Source organism: Geotrypetes seraphini, chromosome 7 (assembly GCF_902459505.1).
Source record: "Geotrypetes seraphini chromosome 7, aGeoSer1.1, whole genome shotgun sequence".
In the NCBI taxonomy this organism is placed as follows: domain Eukaryota; kingdom Metazoa; phylum Chordata; class Amphibia; order Gymnophiona; family Dermophiidae; genus Geotrypetes; species Geotrypetes seraphini.
The window spans coordinates 113,466,463-113,483,865 of NC_047090.1; the positions used below are offsets into that span (position 1 = coordinate 113,466,463).

The following is a 17,403-nucleotide window of genomic DNA, read 5'->3' on the forward strand; positions in this document are numbered from 1 at the left end:
AGGAGTCTCCAGACAATGTTTGAAAGTTTGAGACAAAAGCTCATTAACAGGAAGCTTAAAAAACTCTGCAGGAGGTTGAGGTAGATGCATGACCTCGAGATACTCCTTAGAGCAGCGGTCTCAAACACACGGCCCGCAGGCCACATGTGGCTCTCCAAGTTTTATTTGCGGCCCGCGGTCTGGACTGGATAATTCCTTCCTTTTGGAGCAGCAGCGGGTCTGGCCGGTTCGTTCCGTTCAAAGCCGCGGGTTGGCGGCTCCTTGCGCTATTCGCTCCTGCATCGGAAGCCTCTCTGACATCACAACATCAGAGAGGCTTCAGACGCAGGCGCGGATCTCGCAAGGAGCCGCCACCCGCAGCTTTGAATGGAATGAGCCGGCCAGATACGCTGCTGCTCCTGTGGCGTAACAAGGGGGGGGGGCGGTCCGCACAACTGGTCACCCTCCACTATTCTTCATAGAGTGCGGCTTGCGGCTCATCTAGAGCAGGGGTGCCCAACTGCTTCACTTCCCTTCTCACCGCCGGCATCATGCTCTTTGATCTCCCTGCTTCTCTCGCCGCCCGACCTCAATTCTGACGTCGAGAGGACGTTCTGGCTAGCCAATCACTGCCTGGCTGCCCGGAACGTCCTTTCCGACATTAGAATTGACGTCGGGCAGCGAGAGTTGGTCGGCCCCGTGGAGATCTCAGCCTGTTCCCGATAGCGCCAGCAGCAGCAGCAACCTATTCCCCGGCGGCGGTGGCATGAGGGAGGGCAGGAAGGAAGAAAGAAAGAAGGGGGGGGGGGGCAGGGAGCCAGAAGGAAAAAAGAAAGAAGAGGGGGGGACAAGGAGCCAGAAACAAAGCAAAAAATGAGACAAGGAATCAGAGAAAGACAGTCATAGAAAAATAAAGAAAAAGTTGGGGGAGGGAATGAGGTCTGGAGGAGAGGAAGCATACAGGAGGCTGAAAGAAGAGAAGAAATATTGGATGCACAGTCAGAAGAATAAAGTGCAACCAGAGACTGATGAAATTACCAAACAAAGGTAGGAAAATGATTTTATTTTCAATTTAGTAATAGAAATGTGCCAGTTTTGAGAAAGAAAAGATATTAAACTTTAAATGTGAGTGCTGCAGAAAAAATAGAGTACTTGGAGGGCCGCAGAAAAAAATAGTTAATGTCTTATTAAAGAAATGACAATTTTGCATAAGGTAAAACTGTCAAAGGAAAGTTTTATAAACTATAAAGAGTTTAACCTCATGCAAAATTGTCATTTCTTTAATAAGACATTAACTATTTTTTTCTGCGGCCCTCCAAGTACCTACAAATCCAAAATGTGGCCCCGCAAAGGGTTTGAGTTTGAGACCACTGCCTTAGAATATTTAGAACCAGCATCTAACTCAGGGATCTCAAAGTCCTTCCTGGAGGGCCGCAATCCAGTCAGGTTTTCCCCAATGAATATGCACTGAAAGCAGTGCAGGCACATAAATCTCATGCATATTCATTGGGGAAATCATGAAAACCCGACTGGATTGCGGCCCTCAAGGAGGGACTTTGAGACCCCTGATCTAACTGAATGTCCAGGTCATCAGCCATCTGACAAAGGAAGGAAAAGACAGCTGATCCTCGTGAAGGACTCGATGTCGAGAACAAAGGTGAAGCCTCTCTGGAGAAGTGGCAATCCAAAGAATATGGAGACTTGGAGGAGGCAATGGAAGCAGCTGATTCCTCAGGGTCCGGAAGCGGTGACCTCAAGCGAGGAGTTGAAGGCCTCGAAGAGCTGGAAGGGCTGGAATGAAGCCTAGACGAAGGCTGCTCTTTAGAAGAAGATCTGTGCCTCGATGGATGTCTCGATGAAGGCCTCGATTGGCAATGAGAGTGGTGTCTGGAAGCAGGTCTCGAGGATCAAGGAGACTTCGCCCTAAGTATGGAAACAGGCAATGCTGATGAATGGATAGGGTTAGAAGCTGTAGATCTAAACATAGTGGAATGGATCGGGGAATCTCGAAGCACTCTCAAAGACTTTGCTCCTTGTATAGAGTGTGAGAATTCCTGTTGAAACACTCGCAAAGACTCTGCTTCTTGCATAGAGTGTGAAGTTCCTAATTGAGACACTCACAAAGAATCTACTCCTTGCACAGAGTATGAAGGTTCCATTTGAGACACTCCCAAAGACTCTGCTCCTTGTATGGAGTGTGAGGTTTCCTATTGAGAAACTCGCAAAGAATCTACTCCTTGCATAGAGTGTGTTGTTGCCAGACCAGACACTTGCAAATACTCTGCTCCTTGCATAGAGTGTGAAGCTTCAGCTCTAGGCACAAGCAGGGACTCGACCTTGCGGGAAACTGCCGATTGCCCAGGCTGGATTACAGGAGGCATTGTTGAGGCAGAACCATATTTGCTCAATAACTGAACAAATTGCTGCTCCAACATGGTCTGGAGAGAAGCCTGCAAAGGTGGGTCCGCGTCTGAAACCGGACCACTTGCTGAGGCTAAAGGCTCCAAGGTGGCAGTGGAAATGTGCTTAGACTTGGAGGTCTTGGAAAGTTTGAAGACCACCGCAGAAACCTTCTGCTTAGGTATCTGACCTGAAGGGAGCTCAGGGGAAGATAAAGCAGGTGTACTCGAGGCTAAAGACGATCCAAACGAGGATGGTCTGATAAGCCTTGAGGTCAGAGTAGTGGAAGCAGGAGGACCCTCGCTGGAAGGCGGGACCGAGGTAGCACTCAAGGTCGAGGGTGTCACCAAGGAGTTCATGTTGAAGAGTTTTTCCACTAAAACTCGACGACGACGTTTAAGGGCTCGAGGTTGAAGAGTAGTACAGCAAGGCACTTGAGGCACCAGCGGAATGAGTCCATGAGAGAAATTGCACGCTGGCTACACTTCTTGAAGCCTGTGACTGGCTGGGACACAGGAGGGAAGATAGCCGCTGCGAAGTTGAAGCCTGCAGGCTGCAGCCGCGCGGCCTGGCCTGCCAGTCAGTCACTGAAGAAAAAAATTAAAAGTCTTCTTTTTTTAAAAAAAAAAAAGGAAAAGAAAGAAAGTAACACAGCGATTTGCAACAAAAAAGAACACAAACCGCGGTGAGAGAAGGCATGAAGTGAATGAAGTTCAACGCAGAGTGTCAAAGTACAGACTTCTCGGCTCCATGGAAAACTGAGAACTGAGGAGACTTGCCCTGCGCTGGGCGGGAAGGCACTCATGCATGCGCGGTGCGGCTGACTCGAAACTTCTACGTTTCTACAAGCAAGTCTGCTTGCGAGGCTGTCCGCATCTGGGCTCCATGGATGACGTCACCCATATGTGAGAATAGGCTGCCTGCTTGTCCTGGGAAAAACAGCAGCATCACTGTTTGATGTACTCAAACAATATGTACTGAAGCCTGTTCACTTTAAAGGTGTGGTAAATTAATAGTGAAAATAAAACCTCTGGCAAGTCATTTGCGATCTTTGCAAAAGGACTGGCTTCTGCTAGGTCCCAAAATCACTATGTACACTAGTTAAATTCAGTATTAAACAAACCCAGGTCTGGCAACAAAGTATCAGGACTCTCCCAGTTTTCCAAGAAAAATCTTTTTCAACCTTAGCTAGTCTTCTGATACTTTACATACAGGTTGTGAAACCTATGCTTGAGGGCTGCTCCTGTCTTTCCTGGACCTCTCTGGTTTGTCTCTGCTCTGTGGTTTTCACTGTACTGAATGAACCACACACTCTCAACTGAGCAGTCTAGATCCAGGCCTCTTAAAGTAAGGGAGGACTGGCAGCTTCCTATACAGATGCTATTATTAAGGATATGTAAGGTGACTTGGGCTGTGTGAGCTGTTGGGATACAGCTTTGTTATTACAAACACTTTATGGTTTCTCTGATTCTCTGAGGAAGATATTTCGAAACAAGCTCGTCAGAATCAGAATGAGTCTAAAACAAATTGCCTGACATTATTAAGATAAGTGGATTTTACACTTTTAATATTATTTATATATTATCAATGCAAGTTTGCACAGCATGATTTTTGCACAGTAATTAAGGGTGGTGGAGGATCGCCAGTGACTGAAAGTGATGCCCACATTAGCTTACTGGCCAGTGGGCTGGCATGAGAAAATGGACACATGATCTGAGGCTTTCTTCCTTCCACAAGAGATAATTGACATATTTTTCTAGTCTTACATCTACAGTTTTATGATTTTGTTTTGATTTTTGATTCTTGTTTTTAGCTTCTTATACACTCCATCACAGACATTAACAACCAAACTCTGTGCTTTTGGGAAAAGGTTACTCCTTTCTTTTTAGGTCTAGCTTATAAAGAGACCTTTATTAAACAAGCAAATCCTTGTGAAACTGGCTGAGAACAAATCATTATCCCTTTAGCGCTCCAAAATAAACAGAAGCCATCTGATCAAAATGCTCCCTCTATACTAGCACGGATTACCTACTTGAGGAACATGCATACTCCTGCGCCACAATGGAGAGAATGAACAGTGCAGGCTCCCAGCTCTTCCCCATTCACAGTCTCTTGGCAGCAAGTATTCTGGGAGCACAGCATTGCCCCACAAAATAAGCAAAGCACAGGATGCTTTTGTTCATCATCTGATGACCTGGGACATCTGAAAAGAGGGAAACAAAATCAAGGCTGTAATATGGGATTGCTAGTCTCAGAAAACTAGAAAATTATGATCACTTTAAGGTCATTTCAGACAAACACAAATATTTTAATTTGGAGCAAACAGTCTAGGTAGGGGTAACACATGAACTTTCAGTCTGGTTAGTGATGCTGCAACTATTGAAAGACATTTTGTAAACAACCTGGGTATGGATGCGAGGCCAAATGATAGGATGTGGTACAAGTAGTGCTGCTTCCCTACTAGAAATCTGAGTATTTCCGATGACTGGGAAGTATTGGGTGTGGGTACATGCATCCTTTAAGTCCAGAGAGCATAGCCAATCTTTTTCCTTAATCATGGGGAGGGTGCCTAAGAAAACCATCTTGAACTTTTTTTTATTGTCGAAAGATAGTTGTTCTGGCCCCTTGTCTTTTTGACCATGACAAATACCTGGAACAGAATCTCTGCCCTTCCTGCCCTGTTAGGACAGGCTTGACTACATGGGCCTGGAGAAGGGCAAAGTTCCTTGGCAAGTACTTGCTCATACAGGGGTGCTGATGAATAATGCCCATTGAGGAAGATGTGGAGGTTTCCCTGCTCCTAGGACAAAAATAGACTGAGGGTCCTGTCTCGCATGTTGGGCAGGAAGGCACTTGTTCATGTGTAGTGGAACTGCTGCTACTACTATTATTAATCATTTCTATAGCACTACTAGACATACACAGTACTGTACATCAAAACATAGATGAGACAGTCCCTGCTCAAAAGAGCTTACAATCTAGTCAAGACAGATAAATTGGACAAGAAACATAATGGCAGATAAAGGTCAAATGGCCCATCCAGTCTGCCCATCCGCAGTAGCCATTATCTCTTCCCCTCTTTAAGAGATCTCACGTGACTATCCCAGGCTTTCTTGAAATCAAACACCGTCTATGTCTCCACCACCTCTACTGGAAGACTGTTCCATGCATCTACCACCCTTTCTGTAAAAAAGTATTTCCTTAGATTACTCCTGAGCCTATCACATCTTAACTTCATCCTATGTCCTTTCATTCCAGAGCTTCTTTTCAAATGAAAGAGACTCAACTCATGCGCATTTACATTATGTAGATATTTAAACGTCTCTATCATATCTCCCCTCTCCCACCTTTCTTCCAAAATATACAGATTGAGATCTTTAAGTCTGTCCCCATATGCCTTATGATGAAGACCATGCACCATTTTAGTAGCCTTCTTCTGGACAGACTCCATCCTTTTTATATCTTTTTGAAGGTGTGGCCTCCAGATTTGTACACAATATTCTAAATGAGGTCTCACCAGAATCTTATACAGGGGCATCAATACCTCCTTTTTCCTACTGAACATGCCTCTCCCAATACACCCAAGCATCCTTCTAGCTTTCGCCATTACCATTTCAACCTGTTTGGCCACCTTAAGATCATCACATACAATCACACCCAAGTTCCGATCTTCTGTCGTGCACTTAAGTTGTTCACCCCTAAATTGTACCGTTCCCTTGGGTTTTTGTAGCCCAAAATGCATGACCTAGCATTTCTTAGTATCAAATCTTAGCTGCCAAATTTCAGACCATTCTTCATGCTTCGTCTGGTCTTTCTTCATGTTATTCACACCATCCTGGGTGCCTACTCTTTTGCAGATTTTGGTATCATCCGCAAAAAGGCAAATCTTACCCGACAGCCCTTCAGCAATATTGTTTATAAAAACTGTCCCTGCCTCACTCGAACAAAGAGTTACTAAACTTTAGAGAACAGTAGCATATTTATAACCTTAATAAGGTGGCTCCTTATGGACTTAATGAGGAGTTGGAATGGGGATCTTTAATCTAAATGTAATGGCAACTTTCTTAACAGCCAGGATGTATTGGGAGATATTTTACTAGATATAAAAAACTATAATTTTGAGTTGACTAGCGCTCTGGTTTGTTTGAGTGAGGTAGGGACAGTTTCAAGAGTTTTCCCCTGCGAGTTGGCATTTACATTAGAGGGAAGACGTCAGCACGTCTCTCTCAGCTGTCTCTCCGGGGGGTTGTTAAAAAGTGAGTGGATCAAACTGCCGCCATCTTTACTTGTAAAAAGTTAGTGGTCAAGACTGATGGCGTTTCATTATTAAGTAAGAAATGATATATTAATAGTTATTATGTTTTGTGGATGAACTAAGACATTGAGCTTTAGATGTTATTAAGTATGTGTGCCCTGTTAATCTGGCTTTGTTTCTTGATAGGGACCTAGCCTTGAAAAAGTGTTTTATCGCGAAACATGTTGGCACAAGCAGTCCCTTATAGCGACCACAATACTAAAGCTAACTCTTTTTGATTAAATATTTCTTAAGCTTTAATGAAAATTTAGAATAATTAAGTTAAAATGTATTAAATTATTCAAAAACAAACTGATCCAAGGAAGATTCTGCACATCAAACTTAACATTATGAAATAGTTTGAACGTGGAGTGGTGCATTTGAGGATCAAATTAACATTCTTGTGGCTTGGTTCTGACATGAATCTGGTCTATGGGATAGCAGAGTTACATTGAACATAATGGTAATGATGCTGTTGAAGCAGACGTATTTTTTTTTTTTTTTTTAATTTTTATTTATAGAATTTTCATTCTTCCAATACATGAATCACATAATATAAAATGTATAATAAAATATATATGTATGTACAAAATAATATCATAAATATTCATCCCTTTCCCCTATTAATTGTTTTTCCATTTTTCTTTCATATTAATATCTATATTTCCCACCCTAACCCTATATTACTATTATCAATGTGTTAAGATATCTGATCTCTAGAATAATTAGTCAATGGATCCCATATTTTCTTAAAATTTTTAATATTTCCTTGTTGTAAAGCCAAAATTTTCTCCATTTTGTAAATGTGACATACCGAGTTCCACCAGAATGTATAATTTAGTTTGGTAAAATCTTTCCAATTTTGTGTGATTTGCTGCATGGCAACTCCTGTCAATATTAAAAGTAATTTATTATTATTTGCTGATATTGGACTCTGTGTTCTCATTGCAGTACCGAATAATATGGTATCATATGAGAGACCAACGTGATTTTCTAGTAATATATTTATTTGGGGCCAAATTAAATTCCAAAAAGCTTTTATACAGGGACAAAAAAAAATTAAATGATCCAATGTCCCTACTTCTATTTTACAATGCCAACATCTATTAGATCTAGTATTATCTATCTTTTGCAAGCGCGTCGGGGTCCATAACACTCTATGTAATAAAAATAACCATGTCTGACTCATAGATGCTGACTTTGTTAATCTTAATCTCCAGGACCAGAATTTTGGCCATTGAGATGCAGAAATTGTCTGTCCAATCTCAATGCTCCAAATATCCCTAAGTCCAGTTTTCTTTTTTTTATTTAGAAATCCATTTATTAATTTATACCATTTTGCGGCTTGGTGACCCAAGAAATCCGTCTGGAAACATAAAACTTGCAAACTATATTGAGTATTAAGAACTTTCCATTCAGGGAACCCTACCTGAATGGCTTGCTTCAATTGCATCCATTTAAAAAATTGTGTTTTATTTAGTCTAAATTTATTTTGCAATTGTGAAAAACTAAGCAAGGAACCTTCTGATATGACGTCATTTAATGTTCTTATTCCTGCAATTATCCATTGTTTCCAGACGATTTTAATTCCGCCAATTCTGATCCTGGAGTTTACCCATATTGATTGATTTAGAGATTTAGCAATTGGTTCTGGTGTCAGATTATTTATGTATCTTAATGTTTTCCAAGTATCTAATAAGATTCTGTGTTCTTTGTATCTTATGGGCATTGATATAGAAATTAAATGTTCTGGATGTAAAGGGAACAGGAGCCGCCATTCTAAATACAGCCAATCTGGTACATTTTCTAAGAGATCTGGGAGGATCCAATACATACCCTGTCTTAAAATATAGGCTTGATGATACCTATAAAAATTTGGAAAATTTACCCCCCCTTCCATAATTGGTCTTTGTAATGATACTAAAGCGATTCTTGGTCTTTTCCCACACCAAACAAATTTTGTAAGAATATTGTTAAGTTTTTTATAAAATGACCCCTGAAAAAATATTGGAATCATACTCATTTGGTAACAAACCACAGGCAATATCATCATTTTAATTGTTTGAATTCTTCCCCACCAAGAAAGATGTAATGGATTCCATTGCTCACACATTTCTGTTATTTTTTTCAATAAAAGTTTTTCATTCTCTTTGACTGTGTCTTCAATTGTATTTTTGATCATAATTCCTAAGTATTTTATTCCATCCTCTTTCCAAATAAATGAATATGGATCAAATAATCCTTTGGTACAATGAACATTAATTGGGAGGATTTCAGATTTATTCCAATTAATTTTATATCCAGAAAATGTACCGTATTTTTCTATTAAATTAAGCATACATGGAATAGTAATTTCCGGTTCTCTTAAATATAATAATATATCATCTGCATATGCAGATAATTTAAATTCAAAACTGGTAAACGAGATTCCCTTTATTTCCCTAGTTTTGTTTATTGCAATTAATAAAGGTTCTAGGACAACATCAAAAAGTAATGGAGACAAAGGGCATCCTTGTCTAACTCCCCTATGCAAGTTAAATCTAGTTGATAAATTATTGTTAATATATAATCTTGCTCCAGGAGAGCTATATAATGTCTGAATCATTTTAATAAAACCGGATCCTATACCAAACCATTGTAGAGCTTGATATATAAAATTCCATTCCACTCTATCAAAAGCTTTTTCTGCATCTAAAGAAATTAAAAAAGCTGGATCATTTATATTTTTTGCTAAATTTAATGAGTGGAATGCAAGTCTAGTATTGTCTGATGAATGTCTTTTAGCAATAAATCCTGTTTGATGTACATCAATAATGAAAGGAAGAGCTTTTGCCAATCTTAATGCTAATACTTTAGCCATTAATTTATTATCCACATTTAATAACGAAATAGGCCTGTAATTTGAAACCAGAGTAGGATCTTTGTTTGGTTTTGGTAAGACTATAATTATCGATTCTGCCATAGTACCAGATATATTTTCATTCTTTATTTGATATTGAAACAAATTTAACAGATATGGTAATATGATATTTTGGAATGATTTATAAAATTCAACAGTATAACCATCTCCACCTGGAGCGGATCCAACTCTAAGAGACTTCAATGCTGTTTCTATTTCTTTTAAAGATATAGGTTCTTCTAAACTTCCTTTTATATGATCCGGAATATTCGGTCCAATAAAAGAATTTAAGAAAGTTAATCCGTCTTGTTCTTTATTTTTATAAGAATTAGAAGTGTATAATTCTTTGTAAAAATCAAGAAATTGTGTTATAATATCTTTTGTGTTGGTATGTGTGTTACCTTGTATATCTTTAATTGCAATAATCTTAGATTTTCTTTTCTTTGCTTTAAGAAAATTTGCTAATAATTTTCCTGCTTTATTTGAATTGCCATAATATTGTACTTGTTTATTGAAAATATCTTTCCTCACAATTTGAGAAGAAATCTCATTATATTTAACTTTTACTTTTAACAACTCTTGTAATGTATTGTTTTCCCATTTTGTAATTAATTTATTTTCTAAAATTTTTATTTGTTTTTCCATATCTTCATATTGTTTTTTAAGTTGTTTTTTAATAAAAGCTGAATATGAAATTATATTTCCTCTCATTGTTGCTTTAAAAGCATCCCATAAAATTTCTATATTAATGTCATCAGAAGTATTAAGTTGAAAGAATTCTTGCATTTTTGCTTTAAGATCTTCTAAGAATTTCGAATCTGCTAATAAATCATTATTAAATCTCCATATTGAATTAAATTGATCAATATTGTAATTCTGAAGGTTAATCCACACACCAGCATGGTCTGAAATTATAATGGGATCAATTACTGCTTTTGATACATGCTGCGCTATGTTATTATTTACAAATATATAATCAATTCTTGAAAAAGATTTATGGACTTGAGAACAAAAAGAATATTCCCGATCATTAAAATGAAGGATACGCCATATATCTATTAAATTACAAGATTGTATTAAATTATCTAGTCCTAAAGATTTTATGATTTTACTTGGTTTTTTGTCTATAAGTGGATCCATTACAGCATTGAAATCTCCAGCTACTACTAAATTAGAAGCAGCCAGTGGTAATAATAATTGTTGAATTTGATTGAAAAACTCCTTTTGATTCGAATTAGGAGCATAAAGATTAAATAAATCAAGGGTTGTACTTCCCAAATCCATTTTAATATGTACCCATCTTCCTGAAGGATCAAAATTTATTAATTTAAAGTTTGCAGTGCATTTCTTATTTATCAGGATCGCTACCCCAGCCTTTTTTCCTAAAGCAGGTGAATAGAAACATTTTGATATCCAACCCCCTGTTAACTTCCTAGATTCATTATCTGAGAGATGAGTCTCTTGTATAAAGTATATATCGGCGTTTTGCTTATGGAGAAATCCTAATAATTTGTTTCTTTTGATAGGATGATTTAAACCATTGACATTAATTGTATATATTTTAATATCCATTTAAAATTCTAGAACTATTTTGATTTGAATGTAATATAAGTTTTACGATCAGATATCCATACATTGTAACAATATAATTTCCCATTCCCATTTCCCCTCTCCTCCCATCCCACCCTCCCTCCCCCCTAATAAATAGCAGTGCACACTTGGCAACACACATATTAGATCGGTATCAAAAAATACTCCCTGAAAGTCCAAATCTGTTAAGATTCACAAATAAGTCATATATATTATAGTAATTTTAAAGATAATTAATATCTTCCTTGACATTTCATATCTCTATAAATCCGGTTGAGATTTTATGTTAAATATAGACTTTAAATTAAATTATTATCCTATTATTCAATACACCCTTATTTTAATCTAAATCTAATAAATCATATAGTATAGATTATATTTTAAGTTCCCTTCTATGGTTCCTGTATATCAAATTATATGTTCCATTACTATTTTTGACATTAATTTAAGTCTTATGTAAATATATTTAATTTTATAAATTTAAAAATATCACATTGTATATTCATATTATATTTATATATAATAAAATGAAATAACCTTTCATTATGTCAAACCCAATCATATACTGTTTTCTATAATATTAATCTTTAATAACATGAAAAGATTAAAAGATATAAAGGTATAAGCTAAGTATGCGACAAAAAAATTATATTCCAGAGCTCCCCCCCTTCAAACGCAGAAGTCTCTTTTATTCTTATATCATGCTCTTTATTTACTAATATTTAATGTCCAGTACTTCCTTCTTCGTAGAAAATCATTCCTTCTTCTTTCACCGCCTCTTTGTAGTTTTATATCCAGTTTAATATTCTTATCACATTTTGTTGTATTCCAGGTGATTTCTGTTTTTCATCGTTGTTCACTTTTAAGATATAAGTTGGTCTTTGCTTCTGTTCCATTCATATTTTATTTTAATAGTTTATTATACACCGAAGTAATTCTTTAATATCCATTCGAGAAAATAACACCTCCTATTTATAAGTCCTCTTTCCGGTTTCGTGAAGTCTTCTTATTCGCAGATTCTTTCGCATTGATGTCTGGGATTTGTAGTATTTGTAGTATTAAAGAATAGTAAAGATGTTGAAATACTAATTATCTTTTCAATTTGCTTTAGGGGTTAAATTAGTCACATGCATATAGTTCAAATAGTCTTACTGCTATTTTAAAGGAAGGAAGCTCCATCCTACATTCAATTCGCATACAGTTTTTCCTAATATTAAAAATTATAATTGAGATCAGTAGAATTCAGCTGATACCTTAACTGTTTCATTCCATTATGGAATACTTAGCCAGACCATATCATTAGCATAAAGATCGTTGAAGTGTAATTTTGAATAAGGTTAAAAACATTCTAAATCGTTACTATGGGTAAACAATATTATTTAATAAGTGTATATCATAAAATAGAATAAAAGTTTTCCCAGTTAAAATAATATAACTATAATAAAGATAAATTAAGGTGACATTGGTAATTCTTGGCTTTGTATAAATTTTTGTAGCTCTTCTGCATTGTCAAAAGTTAAAGTTTTATCTGCAATAGTTACTTTCATATTAGCCGGGTATACTATACCAAACTTTGCTCCCATTTCTCTTAGTTGTGGTCTCAAGTCCAGGAGCTTTTTTCTTTTGATCGCCATACTTTTTGCAAAGTCTGGAACAAAATGAATGCGGGCATCTTGAAATTGTAATCCTTTATTTTGTTTTGCGAGTTGAAAAATTTCTATAACCTGCTGGTGGCGCAACAGTTTAAAGATCAGTGGCCTCGGTCCTTGATACCTTCCTGATCTTTTTGTAGGCACTCTATGTGCTCTTTCAATCTCTATGGGGTACTTGGTTTTTAGAGGAAGTAGTTTAGGTAGTAAATTTTCTATAAATGCCACCGGATTTCCTTTCTCTGCTCCTTCCGGGAGACCAATCAGACGAATATTACTCCTTCTTTCACGATTCGATTGATCCTCCAACTCTTTAGTAAGCAAATCAATTTTCTTTTTTTCAATTATGTTGTTAGAAATTTCTTTTTCAGCTGTTATTAATCTTTCTTCCATGTCATTACACTTTAACTCCATTAAATCCATTTTTTTATTTAACGTGGATACATCTTCAGTTAAATTGTTAACTTTTTTAGTAAGAAGTAAAAGCATTTCTTTGATTTCTTTCAATTCTTTCATTACTTCTGGATCTCCTGTTTTTGATCCCATTTCTTGTTCAGGCTTTGCTCTCTTGCTGCTTCCCGAGACCGCAAAATCATTTTTATTTTGTTTTCCTGAAGCCATCGCGTTTTTTTCTTTATTTATCATTAAATAATTCTTAAATCTCCACTTTTAGTAACTTTTTTGTTCTTTCAAGGACTTTTTTTCACGGAGCTCTTCTGTTAGCCGACCTTCCTCATGCGTGTCCAAGCCACGCCCCCCTGAAGCAGACGTATTGATGAACTGCGTTGGAAAACTTGATGCGTACATCACTAAAACCTAGGAAAAAAATGCAGCCCAGAAGAAAATGACAGATTATTTTTCTTTCCAGTACAGTACGACATAATGATTTAGAATATCTTTTAGTGTTCTGGTTTTGCAATCATTTCGTGCCATATCAATGTTTTGCTGAGTTTTGTATTGATGTTGCCGATATGCTTGTGCAGTGATTGTTGTTCATTGATTGTACGCTGTTTCAAGTTGACCTAAATAAAGCTTTAAAAAAATGCAACTCTGGATAGAACGGAGTGTTTTGCCAGGACCCTTAAAGTACGTTATAACAGGATTATACTGTAGTACCAATGTTATATGCTATATGATTACAGGCCCATGTGGATTATATTATGTAGCCTCTAAGGATGCCACAACCATGCTTCAAACAAGAAGGCTGCTGCCATTGTGTAGAATATAGGGAAGCTGGCACTTAGTAACCTATGAGATTTCTACTACGTCACAAGCAGCAGCGGCAACAAAAGGAGGCTGTCAAGAGAAGCAGCAGCAGCAAAGTGTTGAACTGGCATTGTCTGAATAATTTTATCCTAAACGGTGTGAACTCCGTTATGACCACATAATTTAAAGTAAGTTGATCCAGTCTATTTCTTACCAAGACACACCATCAATTTAATATTAGAAAGTATGGTGATTTTCCCCCTTAGGGAATAATGGGATGTACTCACAGTGCTTTGCTGGTACCTGTCTGTTATCAGTTTGCTGCAACCTGACTGAATGGGGAGAACTTTCTGTCTCAAATCCTTGCAGGAAACAGTCCACAACTGGAGATCTTCGGGCTGCTAGTCAGTTAAATGCTGACATAGGTCTCTACCCCCACAGATCCTCACGGCATAACGGAGAGAGATTAAAATGCAGCCGGCTCCTTGAAACCCAAAGGGGCCCCAAAGCCTGCGCTCAAGCCTCTTATAAATCAGAAGGCAAGATGACTCCCAGGGGAATGGACCCTGGAGCCTTGTAGAAGCACAAAGCAGGCTGGCACAACAGCTATACCTGGAGGTTGCCCTGCGAGCTGCAGCCTGCCCTTGTGGACTCTATGAACTCTTCCAAGCAGAGTAGCCCCAAAAATGGGGTCTTCAGGCCCCAAAGCCTCCCAAAATGTAAGAAAAATACCAGAAAGTGATAAAAAACAAAAAGAGCTGATCAGAACACAACTTCTCAGTTTGCTTGCAGAAGGAAAAACTTAAGAGGGCACTATACGCTACTGGTGAATGAGGAGGAACTGAAAGATGTGACTGACACCCTTCTGCAAGAAGTTTGTGAGCACGGATTGATCACCTTACGTACAGACAACTGTATTTATGTAACAGAAAATAGATTGGGGTTCCAATCAAGCCTGACTGTGAGAAGAGTCTAGTCAATGAAAATTTTCCATGATAAGATACCATCATGCTAACTACAGGAAGAGCAACTCTACAATTAAAGCCTGTAAAAAGAGACAAAGAAGAGCTTTTTTACCTGAATTGAGAGGCTTGATTTAGGAGACAACTGTAGTCTTCAGGGAGTTCAATTAAAGTATTTCTTTTCCTAGGATACCTAGGAAGTGAAATATTTAACAAGGAAAAACAAAATTTTATTTGGCCTGCAACATTTAAAAATATATATTATCTTTAGTTCTGCAGTTTCTCCCTACTCACGTCAAAATTTGTTTCTGTTGGACTCTATCACCATGAAACTCCATGAAAACTACCAGTGGCTTTACCCATTGTATAAATACCATCCCTACTAGACCAATTACCTCAACAGTCCCCAGATCCTTCCTGAATCCAGCATGTCTGCATTCTGCTTATGGCTATTGGTGGTAGTGGTGGTGGGGGTGTAGAATTTTATAACAGACATCAGTATGTAGAACATTGTTTTATGTGCTTAACTGAGTTATCATAAAATTGACTAAGGGTATTTGCATGTACAATATAAGGCTACTGTTACCCAGTGAAAGAGTTATAACATTCACTGTATGCTTGTCATGAATTTGAAAGAACAATGCTGCTTATGGTCACCAGGGGTAATTTTATACAGATTATTCCATATATAAAGCCAGTTTTATTTGTGGAAAAGTCCTTGTATAAAATTGTGTGGCTGTTTATATGCCTATATTTACACATGCCTGTAAGATCACACATGCTTATTCAGTACATGCTGCATGTAGGCATTTTCAGAACAACTTAGGCATAACACATGTGGAGTTGTGATATACATGCATTTTATATAAAATATTCAGGTACAGATAAAGAACATGCATTCATTTATACCAAATTCAGCACATATGTCTGTCTAATATTGGGAATAGTTCTGATAAGATTTCTAGGTGCCTTCATAAAATAAGCTTTGTTGCTTTTAAAAAATAGGCGCTTTGTTGCTATTTGGACATAGGAATCCCTCCTATAAAATTATCCCCTCCAAAGTGTCTATTTTTATTTTTTACAAGGTATATTAACTGCATATATTCCCAGATGTAGAAATTGGCACTTATGCATATACTTTATAAAATAGGCATATGCTCCTTTATTTCCAGTACATATACAAACACCATGGAATAAAGGGAGCGTTAAAGGAGGACAAAGCAATTGCCGACAAACTGAACACATTTTTTGCGTCTGTATTTACCGAAGAAGATTTACACAGCATACCAGAACCCATCAGGCTATATGCTGGAAATGAAGATGGAAAGCTGACAGGATTGACAGTCAGTCTAGAGGAGGTGTGTAGGCAGATTGATAGGCTTAAGTGCAATAAATCCCCGGGACCAGATGGCATCCATCCGAGGATCATCAAGGAACTGAGAGGGACCATAGCTGAACTGCTTCAACTAATAGCCAATCTGTCGATCAAATCGGGAAAGATTCCAGAAGATTGGAAGATGGTGAATGTTACACCGATCTTCAAGAAAGGTTTGAGGGGAGATCCGTGAAACTACAGACCGGTGAGTCTGACCTCGGTACCGGGAAAGATGGTAGAGTCGCTGATAAAGTACCGCATCATCGATCACCTTGACGGACACGGGCTGATGAGGACCAGTCAGCACGGTTTTAGCAAAGGCTGATTGTGTCTGACGAACTTGCTGCACTTCTTTGAGGGAATAAACAGGCAGATAGACAAGGGTGACCCAGTCGACATTGTATATCTGGATTTTCAGAAGGCGTTTGACAAGGTTCCACATGAATGACTACTTCGGAAAATTGCGAGCCATGGAATCGAGGGTGAAATACTCATGTGGATTAAAAACTGGCTGGAGCATAGGAAACAGAGAGTGGGGGTAAATGGATAATACTCAGACTGGAAGAGCGTCACCAGTGGGGTGCCGCAGGGCTTGGTGCTTGGACCCATGCTCTTCAACATCTTTATAAACGATCTGGACATTGGTACAATGAGTGAGGTGATTAAATTTGTGGACGATACGAAGTTATTCAGAGTAGTGAAGACACAGGGAGATTGCGAAGATCTGCAACGTGATATAATCAAGCTCGAGAAATGGGCATCAAATTGGCAAATGAGGTTTAACGTGGATAAGTGTAAAGTGATGCATGTAGGTAACAAAAATATCATGCATGAAAAGTTGAAGAATCTTGGCCACCCTCCGACGAAGATCCGGCGGTTGTAGAGTCGCACAATGCGGACATGACTCAGCGTGGTACTCCACACACCAACGATGATGATCGGTGATGGAGATAACCCGGTTGCACTTAGTGCAGTTCTTGAACCCGGTGCAAGGCCGGGACATAAGAAAAAAGACAGCCTCCGCCCTGCGGGGCCAGGCGGCCAGAGCA

General features: G+C 38.1%; 1 protein-coding gene across 4 annotated transcripts in view; it reads right to left on the reverse strand.

Annotated features, from left to right (window-relative positions):
* UBR1 (ubiquitin protein ligase E3 component n-recognin 1) overlaps positions 1-17,403 on the reverse strand; it is a 531,921-nt gene that overhangs the window by 16,987 nt on the left and 497,531 nt on the right. For all 4 annotated transcript variants that reach the window (XM_033952836.1, XM_033952835.1, XM_033952834.1 and 1 more), the window contains exons 44-45: positions 15,095-15,172; positions 4,412-4,582 (exon numbers count right to left, since the gene is read on the reverse strand). In XM_033952836.1, coding sequence (XP_033808727.1) covers positions 4,412-4,582; positions 15,095-15,172 — 249 coding nt within the window. The remainder of the gene's footprint in view (positions 1-4,411; positions 4,583-15,094; positions 15,173-17,403) is intronic.